Source organism: Homarus americanus, unplaced genomic scaffold (genome assembly GCF_018991925.1).
Source record: "Homarus americanus isolate GMGI-L3 unplaced genomic scaffold, GMGI_Hamer_2.0 scaffold10969, whole genome shotgun sequence".
Classification (NCBI taxonomy): Eukaryota; Metazoa; Arthropoda; class Malacostraca; order Decapoda; family Nephropidae; genus Homarus; species Homarus americanus.
Window position 1 is genome coordinate 407 of NW_024716443.1, and position 15,534 is coordinate 15,940.

Consider the following 15,534-nt stretch of genomic DNA (forward strand, 5'->3'; position numbering starts at 1 on the left):
TCTCTCAGTCCCTGTAAATTCAGTTGCCTTTTCCTGTGTGGTTTTATCGAGACTGTTTTGTAAGTACGGTATGCATATAGCATATGTTAAGACTTACGAACATCCTTGGGAACGGAACCCATTCATAACCCGGGTACCCCCTGTATTAAATTTTGGGATTTGAGTTTAATTTTTTTTCCCAGGAAAATCGACATAAAAGTACAAAGTGAAAATTCCAAAATTAAAAGTAAGAAATGACTCCATGTCAGGAGGATTTATAGATTCTTGTATAAAATTTGATTTTGGTGAATTAATTTGTTAGATTTGATAACTTCCACATAGTTGATTGTGTTCACTTGTGCTATTGAGGTAGTATTTTAGGTTTCTCTTCACTTCTTCCTATACAAATAACTTTCCCTACAGGAGTATGAAGCTGTTCTACAAGGAAGATATCACAGATGTTGCCAAACTTCAGGGTTACCGTTTCTGGGGCAGCAACCACACCTTTGCCAATGGAAGTGTTGTTTCCGGCAATGAATGTTATTGTGTCAAACACACTTGTGCCCCCACAGGTGAGTGGGACGCTTGCACCTACTTCCCCAAATGAAAGACACACACACGTGCCCCTAATAATATGATAATTTACACCTGTGACCCCTTGGGTAAATGAATTCATTTTAATCTTTGTAAATTGAACAATTTTGCCTCTTTTCTTTTCATGTAATTGTAGTGTGGAGTTAATTCATCAATCACTTATGACATTTAAAAAAATTTTGTTTTGTTTTTCTTCGTGAAAAAATGATATTTCTGGTATTTTTAACATTTTCTCAAGAAATTATGTTAAATTTTGACAGATTCTGTACGGTAACTCGTGCACATATCTTGGACCTATTGTGATTCCATTCCCAACTGATGACACGCACACCTACAGTATATCCTTACTATTGAAACATTCACCTGTAACATACATCCATAAATGTTCTCACAGGTAATATATATAATAATTAATGCCACACAGATTAAAACACAGATTGCTTTTTTTAATACTCATAAAGATTAACAGGTTATGCCATAAACTATAAATAAGAGCAGTATGTATATCTTTTGGGGGTCTTTCCAGGTCTTGTGAATGCAGAGTCATGTCGTATGGGTGCTCCAGCCTTCGTATCCTTTCCGCACTTCCTTAATGCTGACCCATTCTTGCTGGATGGTGTCAGTGGGCTGGACCCCCAAGAAGGCAAACATTCCTTTATCATTGATATTGTACCGGTAAGGATACAAATTCTTAAGAAATATTTGTATGCAAGTTTACTAGACAGTTAGTGAAACAGTAAGTGTAAAGGGGGTATTATTTTTAATGTAGTTTATTTGTTGGTGGATAGGAGGACAAAATCTGTAGTAAAAAACAGAGAGATTTGAGAAACATAATATGGGAGTTACAGGGGTTTAGGTTTAGGCATGTTTGGTTTTTTTAATTAAGCACAAAATCTTCAGTTCTGGGTTAAGAATTCTGTGAACTCTTAAGAGAGAATCAGAATCAGCCCACAGGGACTCATTCTCTGTGAAAATAAGCTGTTTAGTAAAAACAGGGATACAGGTCATTCCTTGATCCCTGAATTTTTTTTATCTACTGGAATTGTCAAGTAGATGGAAAATCAATTTCAATCGCAAAGTTTTAGCTAGAATTCTCTTTTCCACCTACAATACTGGGAACCTTTGAGTTGCCCCATTTATTCCTTCCTAACCTTACTGGTGGCCACTTGCCCACCATTTAATAACCGTCGCCAATTGGCACAAGCAAATGCCACAGCAAACAATCAAACACAAACAACATCTCGGACTGTACAAATTTGAGGTCCCTTGGCTTTGTTTGTAATAAAACACGGATAAGTTTTTAATAAATACAGTATATTAGGGAAGAGTTAATATAGTACACCTGACCCTTGCTGTATACTATGGTTATGTTCTGCAAAAACCTCGCATAACTCAAATCGCATTAAGTGAATTTTTCATCTTATGGGGAAAATGGGGATGTGTTTCACAACCATTTCTGGAGCTCCCCCAACTTTAATTCTGGTATCACCTTCCAAAAACAAAGAATGATGACCCAAAGTTGCTTGTCCTTCCTGACTCTTTATAGTTGCTGAGATATCAGGAAGCTTAGAGACATTTTCATAAAATATTTTGAATAAGGAATCCACAGATTCAGATGTAGTAGAAAACAAAGAAGACTTAGATCTTACCAATGTTATCCATGGCCTGTTGGGGTCATCCTTACACTCAATGTTATCCAGCAGCTGCATGGCAGTCGACAGCAGCCTGTTTCCACTCATGGTAACCAACACTTTTGCCCCAGATGGAAGTGGTTGCCAAGATGTGGACAGCATGAAGTCAGTCCTAACAGTTTCTTCCTGTTCAAGAGACTGAATACTATGATTAGACCCAGCCTCATCGTCCTGAATTTTTCCAATGGAATATATACATACAGCATCAGAATTCTCTCTTAGGAAGAGGTTGTGGGAAGAGAGAATTCTTTGTAGTCTACATTCCATTGAAACCCACAAAAAAGGCATGGATAATTTACCAAAAATATGGTAAAACACAGCAAATTCAGGATGTCCTCAGCCAGAGGGGTTGGAAAACTGGATGGTAAAATGGAATTTGAGTATCACCGATGAAACAGTTTAGTGAGCAAAATTAATAGGTATGACATAATAAAACTTATGTTGTGTAAAGTTCACTCACAGTAATTAATAATTACTGTGAGTGAACTGGTGGATAATTATTTGCTCATCACTACTGTAAGGAGGCGTATCATATATCCCAACGGGATGAAGAAACTGCACTAGTTGAGACTGTGTGTGAGAAGGACCTAGGTGTGTATGTTGACAATGAGCTGAAGTTCTCGGGCCATTGTGAGAAGAAGGTAAATCAGGCAAATAAATTATTGGGTCTTATAAGAAGGTCGTTCAGATATCTAGACGGTCCGTCCCTTGTAACGATCTTCAGGAGTGAAGTGCTTCCCCATCTAGTCCCCGAGATATGCTAGGGACTGTCAGTTGGTTGAAAATGTTCAAAGGAGGGCCACCAGACTGGTGCCTGCACTTCAGCACCTCAGCTACCCTGAGAGATTGGAGTGCCTGAACTTGCCTAGCTTATACTACAGACGGGCAAGGGGGGACCTAGTTGAGGTGTATAAGCATCTCAGGGGGCACTACTCAGTTGAGTGTCCTTACTTGAAGCTGGCGGACGCTCACCCCACAAGGGGTCACAGCTCAAGATTGAAGAAGCCGCAAGACAGAAAACCGTGAGGGCAAATTTTTTTGGAGTGAGGATTGTAAACTCTTGGAACAATCTACCAGAGAGTGTTGTGATGGCACTGAGTGTGAGCTCTTTCAAGACAAGACTTGACCAACACTGGAGCGGGTTCAGGTACATTCAGGAGCCGGTGCATGCCCAGTATTTGCCAACAGTGCGTGACAGAGACGTGACCGATCGCCCGGGCGGCTAGTGAGCCGATCTTTTGGTGAAGAAGATAAATGAAAAGGAAAAGTAATCAGAGACGTGACCGATCGCCCAAGCGGCTAACAAGCCGATCAGTGGCGAAGAGGATAAAAGTAAAAGTAAAAGTATTACCTGGCAAGCCAGGTTGCTTATCAACAAATTTTAGGGGAACTTTACAGCTTTTACATAAAAATTTACTGAAACATTATGTAAAACAAATTAAACGTGCATCTAACACCAACACTTTTGGTTACATGTGACAGTATGCATTCATTATCTGTGTAATGCCAGAGTCTGCTATCCCCTCGTCCACTTCAGAAAATATAGATTTTGTATATTGTACACTTCAATTGTTAGTTCAGCTGGTTAACACCAACTCCAGCAGTGACACAGTTTAATTCTTTGTTGTCAAAGTGCAGAATTTTTCAATTTATTGGTTTCTTGTAAATTGGATCACATTTTTCCCATAGACTCCCATTATTAGATCTCGGATACAGTCTTACAACGAGAAAACATCTTAAAATGCTAAAGTACATATTTAAATGACAAATTATTTAAAATTATTATATACTAACCAATAATAAACATCAAAGAGTGAATTTCATGTACTGGAGGACTCGGAAATGATGCAGTGTGAGACTGTGAGGCCCAGGCTTGACAAAGGCTTTTAATTTCATAATGATGCACCAACAGTAAGTCTACCACAATTTCCGTACAGCAAATGCATTTTAAGATGTTTTGTTTTCACTGGATTTAATTTTTTATTTGGTTTTATCTGAATAAGAAATGCTAAACTTATTCATTAAACATTTTATTCTTTCCATAGACATCACATCAGACTTTGGGATAATAGACACATTATCGTTCCCATAGTTGAAATATTCTGACAGCATCTTGCCACTGTCTTTTATGTCTAGCTTAGTTAACAACTCTAAATATACATAATGCAAAATTGTATATTTTTTTAGTTTGTTTTTACAAACAGACCAAGCCCAGTACAGTAATCCCTGAGATGTCTGTCTCAATACCTTGGTATCCTCCAATGCTGTGAAAACCAAAACTCGTAACATTGGATTTACTGTACAGTACATAAATCAACACATAGGGCAAAAAATATATAGCTCCATATGTAAACTGGATCTTCATAATTGCCTGTACTGTACTTAGAAAAATAAAGTCTTATGGTGCAATAAAGATACTGTTACTACAGAATGTCTTGAATAACCATAGGATAACAAGAGGTTAGTCTGACACAACTTTGATTTTTAATGAAATCAGAGAACCTTTGTTATTGATGCTTTAAAAAAAATGAAGGGAAGTTTTACCTACAGATGAATTATAAATGTTGTTTTAAATTGTCCTTGATAAGTATTTCATATATACAGAGTATGCTCTAAGTGGACCATAACATATCAGGATCATGAATCTAAGAGAAAACAGTACGGTAATTGTAAATATCAAGGCTCCCTTTTTTTTTTTTTTTTTTTTTTTACTGAACCCTAACCTTATTGTCTATTTCCAATCATTTGCCCATATTACAAGCAAAAACCTAAGTAAGTAATGGATGTGTCTGTGTGTGTGACAGGAACTCGGGGTGCCCATGAAGGTGGCAGCCAGGCTACAGATCAACTTACGTGTACTACCTTACCCACAGCATGGTAAATTTCATATAGATGAGATTGAGTAAGTCCTCTTTTGTTCAATATTTTATTATTTAACATCCTATAGCACTTTAAATTTGTTGTAGCTAATAAGTGAACTAGGCATAAATTAGTTGTATAGTATTATACTGCCAGATTCTGGGGTCACTAATTCTAAGGGGATAACTTACTTTTACAGGGGTATTCTTAATTTTAAGGTCGCTGCCACCAGACCCCCTCTAGACAGTATGTAGCTCGTTAGGTAGCGGGCAGAGTGAACTAGGCATTGGGTTGGGTTTTTCATTGATCAAATCGATAAGGGAAAGAAAGGCGAAACAATAACATGTCTTAACTAATTTATTCCTTCTAAAACATATTGCATTCCGTCCAAATACCAGAAGAGTTGGCCTTCCTCCGAAGAACAACTATGATTTTAGTTACACTGCTCAACAACAGACGTCTTACATTAATTGCGTGTCATCCACATACTTATTGCTCATAACAATCAGTGATCTCCTTACCTCGGTCATCCCTTCTTACAATAACACTCAACACATCAGACTGCTCCACCTGTTTGGAATATAGCGCCTTAGATTATTATACATTATAGCACCATCTCACCTCCTTGTAATACCATCTCACCACACCCTGGTTACACTCCACACCTGCAAGTATGGGACTCCTTGTGATTTCTAGGTACACATATCAGGCACCTCGTTCGCACACCGCCCTCGGTGAGTATAACGAGTGCTCCACCAGTAGTCATACCAGTACTGTTTCTACTCCTGGTAGTATCGGTTGCTCCAAATGACGACCGCGAATCTTCTCGACATATTAGTAGGGGGGTGATAGGCAGGGAACCCACAGGTTCACAGTGGATGGGCATAATGGCGTCCCCGCTCTTCACATGGGAGTAATGGCCGACGTACAGAAAGGCGCTCAGACCGCATGGGACCTGTTTCGGTGAGAAGACGGAGGATACTGAGAAATAATGCCTGGTGGGCCGTTATCACCCACTCTAACACATTACTACTTCACTTTATACATCAGGCAAAGTTTTAAGCTGTAATAACTGCTATATAAGCCTTTTTAGGGTTGGATGTAGCCCGATGGAAGACACTGACCTGTTTCGGTGAGAAGACGGAGGATACTGAGGGCAGTGTCCTGCCGCCTCTCATCGTGTAGGCCTACAGTTTCCAATTTTTAATTTTCACTTTGATTTCCCATGGTTCTCACATGAACACTTTCCTGTTTATTGTGACCTTATGCCTTATAAATACATATCTTAATCCTACATTACATACTAGTACAGCACAGGTTTGACAGTTCCTGGGGAAATTAATTGGGCTATATCATTAACTCAAACCTGCAGTCCGGGTACAAAGGATGCTACCCTGAAACAAAAGCCGAATGTTCATAGAGTGGGTATATCCACTTCACATAAAACTGTAATTAGGGACCCTCCTCTCACACATTGCACACAGACATAAGATTCTATTTTCACTGTACTTGTCGTGGGTATACATCACACGAGATAACAAGGTGTATTAAGTTCACACCGATGCATACAAGATATTTCCTTTCAAGTATAGGTTCTTGGTCACTTCCAACACCTCACATAGTTCTGGTACATTTATCCTTTTTCCAGATCATTGTTCTCATGTATTTTCATCTGATATCTGCAGAAGTTATGTTCACTAAACATTCACAGACGTAAATAGTATGACCTTCAAACCACGATCTACACTTAGCCCGGATAGTACACTAGCTCGGATCAATTGGACTCTCACAACCATCCTATAGATACAGTGGGGTATGCTATAACGAACGGATCCTACTACGAATATTCCTATAACGAACGGTTTTACCTATAAAATTGAGAATGCTATAACGAACGAAACTCCTACAACGAACATTATTAAAAAAAAAAATTTCTAATTGTTTTTTTATTACAAATATTAATGATATTCTTTATTTCAGGGGTTTAGATGCATATTTATGCACTTTTTTACAATTTTTACAATTTTATATTATATTTTTCAGTGTTAAGTGGTTGTATTTGGGGGCCTGGAACGGATTAATCCTATAACGAACGAATGCTATAACGAACAATGTTCTAGAACCAGTTAGATTCGTTATAGCATACCCCACTGTACCTTGAGTTATCCTTAATGCTACGAGTACATACAATTAATATTATATACCCGTAGTTGGGTGCAATTCATCAAATAATTCCTTAATATTCATTAGTTGAGTTATTCCTTATCAATGTTTCCCCTTTTCTGAGATTCTACAAGCGCAGTGGATTTGAATGTTATGTAGCGTAATATGAATTAAAGGGGGTTTTTAGGAATGACAATGATGTGTGCAGTACAGTATTATTAATCAAACTATATCATCTTGTACTTGTTAATATGAACAAAATTTGCAATTTTTTCACAAATTTAATTATGCAAAAATTCATAACTTCATATTCTGATGATAATCATTATTTTGAGAAAAGCATTAGTGCTGGTCCACCGAAAGTTGTTAAACAGTACAGTACTCTGAAATACAGTAGTGCAGTGTCAGGAATTTTGTTTTTTGTGTAGTACTCTGGCTATCTATAAATCTGAAGAACCTGAAAATTAAGTTTTCTTGAAAATTTTCAATATTTGTGGAAGTTTACATCTGTTGGATAAATGCGCTCATTCAATCTATCAGTTTTTTGTGATGTACACTGTACTTTACTGACCATAGAATGTTAAATGATAGGAGAAACAAAACCCTTTTTATAGAATATATACATTAATGATATGTATATGTTTGTTTAATAGCACCAGTGACTTTCCAGTTACTAGAAGAAATGTAAACTTTATATATAAATGGTTGCCTGTGTCATTCATGTAATATGTGGAGGTTCCTGACCTTTTATCTTTTCTTTTTTAGAACAAAGCATTGGAAAAGGAATAGTATCTTGGAAATTTTGATTAATCACTTAATTTTACAATTCTACAACCATACAGTAGCTTCATTTTATTTACCTGAAATAAAGAAAAAATGCATTAATTACATTCTGATCAGTAAGGTACGAGGTAGGGGCACTGAGACCCTTGATGCCAGAGTACATTTGAGTATGGATTTTAAGAAATTATTTGACTTGTGTGCAGAATCATAGGTTACTGTGTTGTAATTAATAGCAAGGTAATCCCAGTGGGAAAAAGATTCTCAACTTGGGAAACACTACAATGCACTTAGATCTGAAGCTGGCACCAACACCCCTTACTGTACCATGTCACTAGTGTCCTCTAAAACAGTCATCCATATCACAAATCTCATAAGTGAAATACACATAGAATACATTTGAAGATCCAGTTAAGGTTATAAATGTGGCATGATTCTGGGTGCGATCAGCAACCAAGGAAATTACTAGCATGCACTTATAATGCTGGGGGCATTGTGCAGTTGTGTACGTACTGAAGATAATCAATACTGTACAGGTTGTTTGGGCATGTGGAGAGAGTGGAGGAGACTTGTTGGGTCAATAGATGCAAGAGTTTAAATGTGGAGGGGAGGAGAGCTAGGAGTAGGCCTAGAATGACATCGGGAGAGGTTATGAGTAATTACCTCAGAGATGAGAACCTAATAAGAGAAGTTGCACAAGACCATGTAGCTTGGAGAGCTGCAATCATGTAATCATAGCTAACACAAGCAAGCAATATACATGTAATGAAAATATTGCAGACTTATTATTATATTGCAGACTTATTATTTTTAAATATTTTCTAATTATTTTTCTTTTGTAGCATACTGAAATCGGTTCCTGATGTGTACCTACCAATGTTGTGGTTTGAAATTCTGGCAGATATCACACAAGATCAAGCAGGTCAGCTGAACACCCTTGTTTATATCCTTCAGTCACCCATCCTCAACACAATCATCTGGTGTGTTCTGCTCTCTCTTGCACTACTGACACTGGTACTGGTGTTAGTTGTCCACTACTGGCGAAACCGAAATCGGTACAACATGGTGAACTCCACACAGTAATGCCTATCACTTTATATTGGCTATGCCAAGAGAGAGATTTTATACTACCTGAGTGAACTTTAAAGAACATCCACTATTATCATAGTTCTCCAGTGCTAATATTACAAACACTGAAATAGCCATGTTTATTACTCAAGAATAATGTTTCTAATATGTTGAGCCCCTTGTTATCTAAGACATGATCTGAAGTTTATAATGTGAGTTTTGGTTGAAGAAACTCTGTGGCCTCATAAGTTACATAAGTTAGAGGAAACTAAACTACTGTATCTGAAAACTTCATGATATGGTCAGAAGAAAGCCATTTGATAAAGCTAGACTACTTTGTCACCAAACTTGTTGTCTGTGCAGTTTGTAATTTTTTTTATTGAAAGCATCATCAAAGTATTACTTTTTATAATGATGATCTAACTTGTGTACAGTACAGTATTATTTTTTTAACACATTTCCCTATTACCAGCCTGCAATGTAGAAGGAAAGGATTTACAATGAGAGATTTATTCTTTATACAGGTTGTACCTCTCTAGTCCGGCAACCTCGGGACCTGACCGGTGCCGGACCATGGAAATTCACCCTTTTCTTGGATAGATAGTGACTTGTGCTTATGCCTGGAAGCACTAGCACCACTTTCTCTGCGTCATGGTCTCTTTGAAGACATATTGAAGGGTTAAATGTCGTATAGTAGCTTCTCAAATTTCGCGAGTTTTTAATTCTTAACGTATTTTATTGGAACACACAAAAAAATAAATAAATAAAAATTTTGACGGCGGAAACTTGAATTTCGACGGGTTTGAATGGCCCGCCAACGATTACAGACAACGTGCATAATCGTGTAAACAGCGACATTTCTCTTATATAAAAGATTCATTATTGTTTATATTTGAATGTCTTTTTATTGAATTAATGTTTATTGTACAAAATGAACAATAAATTCATTAACTGTCATAGGAATGTTAAAACCTACGAGGAAATGACACAACATTGAACAGATGATGATTAAAAACAGTAACTGACTGGTTCTACATACTCAAGCAAGAAGAATATAAGATTGGTTGTGGCTGTATTAAAAATTAATATGGTTGTTTTAAGTAATGTTATTTAATGTTATAAATGGAACAATAGTAGCTACTGACCGTGGTAAAGAAAAAAAAGAGATGCTGTAAATTGTTTATGTACCTGCGATGAAAACATATCGTCATTACTTTACATAAGAATATGAAAGCAACACTTATTTACTGTTCATATATATTTTAATTAATGTTTCTGAATTTGTTTTTATTGAATTAATGTACGTGTGTGCAAAATTAACAATACAATTTATTAATAATACGTGGAATATTAGAGGAGACGAGACCGCTGCCGGCATTATTTATGTTAAAGCTTACGAAACCAGTGACTGATTGATTCTACATATAAAACTGAAGAAAATAAGACCCTGAGTTTAGCTGTAGTAAAATTAATGTAAAAAATGAATATGGTTGCTTGAAGTACCTGTAATGTTATTTAATGTTAATAAATGGAACAATATAAGTAGCTAACCATTAATGGTAAAAAAAAAAGTGAGACTGCTCGTATGTAAGTGCGCACATGTGAAAATATATCGTCATTACTCTACATAAGAATATGAAAGCAACACTTATTTACTGCTCATATATATTGAAGGGTTAAATGTTGTACTCTGTATAGACAAGCAGAGAGAGAGAGAGCAGCCAAACTGCCGGATGTAAACAAACCTTAATTTCCCGCGGCTTTGTTGTTGTTTTTTTTATGGGGATTAGCCCACCCGGGCATAGGTCACTGACCCACATTGGGGCCTGAAGGGCAAAAATTTAATACTCCTGTAATAATAATTGAGAGAAAAAAAAGAAGAAAGAAAGAAAGAGAGGCTGCCTATCTACCTATTGGACAAACTAAAATCGTTCCGGACCACAGAATGCCGGACTAGAGAGGTACAACCTGTACAAGTTAATTATTTACACCAAAAAGGGCATTTTTCAAATTTTGCCAATGAAATTATTACTGCTGTTCACAAACCATATATTGTAGTACTTATGCAGCTCTGGTATCTGATATAATGCTTAAAGGTACCAAATTTTCTTGCATATATTGACTTTTATTCCAACCTCTACTTGATACTAAGGATTTTTCTTATGGTCATTTTAACATTGAGAACTAATATTTTGTAAAAGGTTTGCTTGTTACTTATTGAACCAGTACATTACCTTGGAAGAATACAGTACAGCTCCATTTCTGTAGCATTATTAAGATGCAACCATTTAATCGGCACCCCCCCATCCCTATACAGTAAGTCCCCATTGAACGAATCCCCACTATAATTAAAGCAAGTTTTTACTACCCATTTTCTGATTAATGGAAGAATGTTTCACTATTACAAAAGGTAAGTAAATACAGCTGCTGCTGCTACCACCACCACCACCACCACAACTGCATTGCCAGCCACCTCTCCTCCATCAGCTGCCACCACCACCACACAGCACTGTCACAGTGCCTCAAGTGAAGAGGTAGATGATCCTGTCCCTGGCTGTATTTGAAGATGTCGTTAATTTGGCAGGATTAAACTGTGCAAGTCCACACCCTGGGAACTAGGGTGGTTATAGGGCGGGCGGGTCGTGTTGCGTCTCTGTAACAAAGCGTGTTCGGCATTCGGGCCTTCGATGTAGAGCGGCAGAAATTGGACAGTGATTACATAAGATCGTCAAGATCGTCTTAGTGAGGTGAAAGTGTAAATCGATGTAGGACTTTTCATGCTAGACACGATTGTATTTTTGAAAACTCAATTTCCACCGAGTTGGAGGTACAGCCAGGGTCACAGGCCTATAACCACACAATCACTGCCACATGACAAAGCTTTTATTTTATTTTATTTTTTAGGGTGTTGTGGTCATGGCTGTGATAAAGGCCAACCAGGGAGTGTAGTACTGTGCCTTCAGTTAAATCAGTTCATAGTTGTCATCAGTGAATGCAGAAGAGACTAAAATAACTTAAAGTGAATACATATTGGCAATCGAGCTGGTAAGGACAACTGCCAGCCTATTCGTGTCATAGGTGCCACAGAGACTTTAAATTTTATTTTGTTTGTGTGCTTTCTCAAGGACTGAATCTGTGTTTATAATACACCATTCACAGGGAGATACAGTGTACACAGTGATAGTTCATAGTGTCATCAGTGACCGCTGAAGTTGTAAATAACTTAAAGTGAGCGCTCACTAGCAAGCAAGCTGGAAAGGCACCGTGCCAGCTGAAACCAAGTCGTGTCATAGGTGCCACAGAGACTTTAAATTTTATTTTGATTGTGTGCTTTCTCAAGGACTGAAACTGTGCCTACAATACACCATTCACAGGGAGATACAGTGTACGCAGTCGCAGACGACAACTCTATAGGCAACAGAGAGTAGCTAAGTACTTTTTCTCTCTTTATTTTTTTGAAATAGGTGTAGATTTATACACAGTCTGCACCCACCCCCCCCACAACAACAACAACCATGAGTTTGATATGTGATTACTGCAGGGAGACGTCGGATATGGAGGATACAGGCCTAACTAATGCAACGTTTAGGAAGTTACTAACTGCCGTAAAGCATGATGGCTGTTGCTGGTATTGCTCTGGCTGCATAGTCAAGGTGAATGAAGCGATTGCAATCCATAAGGGAACGAGTTCTCTAGGGACGAAAATAGATGAAGCAGGAGCCCTGCTGGTTGACAAACTGGAGCAAGTTGAGAAAGAGATCCTTGCCAAGACTGAGGAAGTAGCTGATAGAATGGAGGTGGTTGCTAAGAGGAGTTATGCTGACGTATTAGGAGGGCCACGGAGGGGGGCGGAGAGTAATGCAGAATCAGTACAGGTTCTACAGCAGATTGGGACTCTGAAAAAGTGTGCCGAAGAAATGAAAATTAACGCACCGACTGTTAGGGGAGAGGAGGAACACCAGGAACGGCTCCAGCGCAGGAACAATGTAATAGTTTTTGGAGTCCCAGAGAGCCAGGCAGAGGGAACTGTGAGTAAGGAAACACACGACAAGGTGCTGTTTCAAAATATTTGCACAGAGGTTCTGAAGATTCCAGCAACCTCTCAGGATGTGAGGAGACTGGGACAAAAGCAGGGGGCTAAGCCTCGCCCCCTCAGGATCACACTAGGGAATGAGGAGGAGAAATGGCAAGTTATTCGGCAGGCAAAAAACTTAGCAAGGAGCGAGGCATTTCGGGATGTATTTATTCACCCAGACCGAACGGTAATGCAGAGGGAACAGCACAAGAAGCTCCTGCAGGACTTGAAGCAGAAGAGGGAGGAGTCGAGGAGGAACGGGGACAGGTGCACATGGGTTATACTCAGGGGGAGGGTAGTGGAAACAAGTGTGCCGACACAGGGCCAGGGGGCAGCAGTGCACCCTCCACCCACTCAACCCCCCACCCGGGAGGCGGCACCAGCTCAGCCTACCGGACAGGAGGGAACGAGCGCCGTGTAAACAATGACATTTTTAACCACACCCTGCAAAATACAGTGTACTTAGCAAATGCTGGATATGACTCATTTACGAACCTAACTCAAGAATCCTGCAGGAGGGGTGTGGTTATCTACGCTAGGCAAGACCTTAGAGCCAGCCAGGCGAGGGTACAGGGAGAGGATGTTTTTGAAGAGTCCAAGTGGTGTAAAATTAAATTAAAGGGAGGGGACTTACTTATCGTCGGGTGTATCTACAGATCCCCGAACTGTGGCCCACTAAATCAAAGGAACGTAAGAACCTTAATAAACAATGCGGCGATGCTCAACCCCAGCCACCTCCTTATCATGGGGGACTTTAACTATGGCGACATCGACTGGAGAAACGAGTCAACCCCGAATGACTTGAATAATCCTGCTACTCTTTTTGTAGAAACTCTGAGAGATAATTTTCTGTTCCAACATGTGAGAGACCCGACACATTACAGAGGGGAGCAAACACCCAAGCCACTTGACCTCATCATAACAAACAAGGAGGGTATGGTGGCCAAACTGGAACACCTTGCCCCCAGTTGGCACCAGTCACCATACAGTGTTGTCATTCAGATTTAGGGGTATCAACAGCTGACATTAGGTAGAACATAGGCACTACGCTGAATATCATAACTAGTAAAATGACCCATTTGATCGATAAATATATACCCAAGACCAAGCCCAGTGCTTCTAGGAATACGAGGGGATCCCTACACATGAACCATGCGGCGGTCGACAAAATTAAGAAAACCCAGAAATTCAAGACGTGGGTTGGGTCAAACGATGAGCAAGACAGGAGGATGTATGCAAGAGCCAGAAACCAAGCAAAGATAGAGTGTAGGAGGGCTGAAAAGAGGTTCAGAGGCTGGTTGCACGGTCAAGTCAAACCCAAAAGGCGTTTTACCGCTATGCAAAGTCGAAATTGAAAACGCGAGTAGGAGTATCAGACCTGAGGCTTGAAGATGGTAGTTACGCAGATTCTGACCAGGATAAAGCTGAGGCATTGAACAGCTTCCTTTCCTCAGTGTTCACAAGAGAGGATGCAACTAACCTTCCTGCGTTTGAGGACAGACGGTTCGACACAGCACTGACCCACATTGTGTTCACAGAAGAGGGTATTAGAAATAAACTGTCCAGGCTAAAGGTCCATAAGAGTCCTGGACCTGACATGGTGCATCCTAGAGTGCTAAGAGAGCTGTGCAACGAGCTTGCAGAGCCCTGAAGATTCTGTTTTGTAAATGCCTGGATGAACAAATGGTCCCCAGTGAATGGAAAGTGGCTTATGTGAGTCCTATCTTCAAGAAGGGCGATAGTCACTCCACGAACAACTATAGACCAGTGAGCCTGACCAGCATAATATGTAAAGTACTTGAGAGTATTATCAGAGATGCCGCGATGGAACATCTACTACGAAACAACCTTGTAAATGATTGCCAACACGGTTTTATGCCGGGGCGCTCTTGCTTGACACAATTGCTCAAGGTATTGGATATTTGGACCCATATTCTAGAACGGGGTGGTAATATCGACAATATTTACCTAGATTTTGCCAAGGCTTTCAACAGTGTACCCCACGAAAGGCTGAAAATCAAACTGGAAGGGTACGGAATTCGGGGAAATGTCCTAGCGTGGATAGAAGACTTTCTACATGACCGCAAGCAATGTGTGGTGATTAATGGCACGAAATCGTCATCTGTACCTGTAACAAGTGGGGTACCGCAGGGTAGTGTATTGGGCCCGCTGTTGTTTGTTTGTTTCATAAATGATATGCCTGACGTTGTACACTCCTCCATACAAATGTTTGCCGATGATGGCAAGTTATTTCGAGAAATTAAGAACCAAGCGGACTGTGAAGAGCTGCAGAAGGACCTCTGTGGGCTCCAGGAATGGTCGAAG

General features: G+C 39.3%; 1 protein-coding gene across 1 annotated transcript; it reads left to right on the plus strand.

The window, feature by feature from the left end:
- The first annotated feature begins 382 nt into the window (after positions 1 to 382).
- On the plus strand, positions 383 to 9,775 carry LOC121858139 (protein peste-like). The gene is made up of 4 exons (XM_042354366.1): positions 383 to 551; positions 1,100 to 1,248; positions 5,069 to 5,166; positions 8,909 to 9,775. Exons 1-4 carry the CDS (start codon positions 407 to 409, stop codon positions 9,147 to 9,149), a joined length of 633 nt encoding a protein of 210 aa, XP_042210300.1. The 5' UTR covers positions 383 to 406; the 3' UTR covers positions 9,150 to 9,775.
- The last annotated feature ends 5,759 nt before the right edge of the window (positions 9,776 to 15,534 follow it).

Bases quoted from the DNA above. Each gene is read 5' to 3' on its own strand.
- LOC121858139 (XM_042354366.1), top strand. From the start codon at position 407: ATGAAGCTGTTCTACAAGGAAGATATCACAGATGTTGCCAAACTTCAG. The intron at 552-1,099 runs GTGAGTGGGACG...GGGTCTTTCCAG, and splicing joins ACACACTTGTGCCCCCACAG to GTCTTGTGAATGCAGAGTCA. The intron at 5,167-8,908 runs GTAAGTCCTCTT...TTTCTTTTGTAG, and splicing joins TTTCATATAGATGAGATTGA to CATACTGAAATCGGTTCCTG.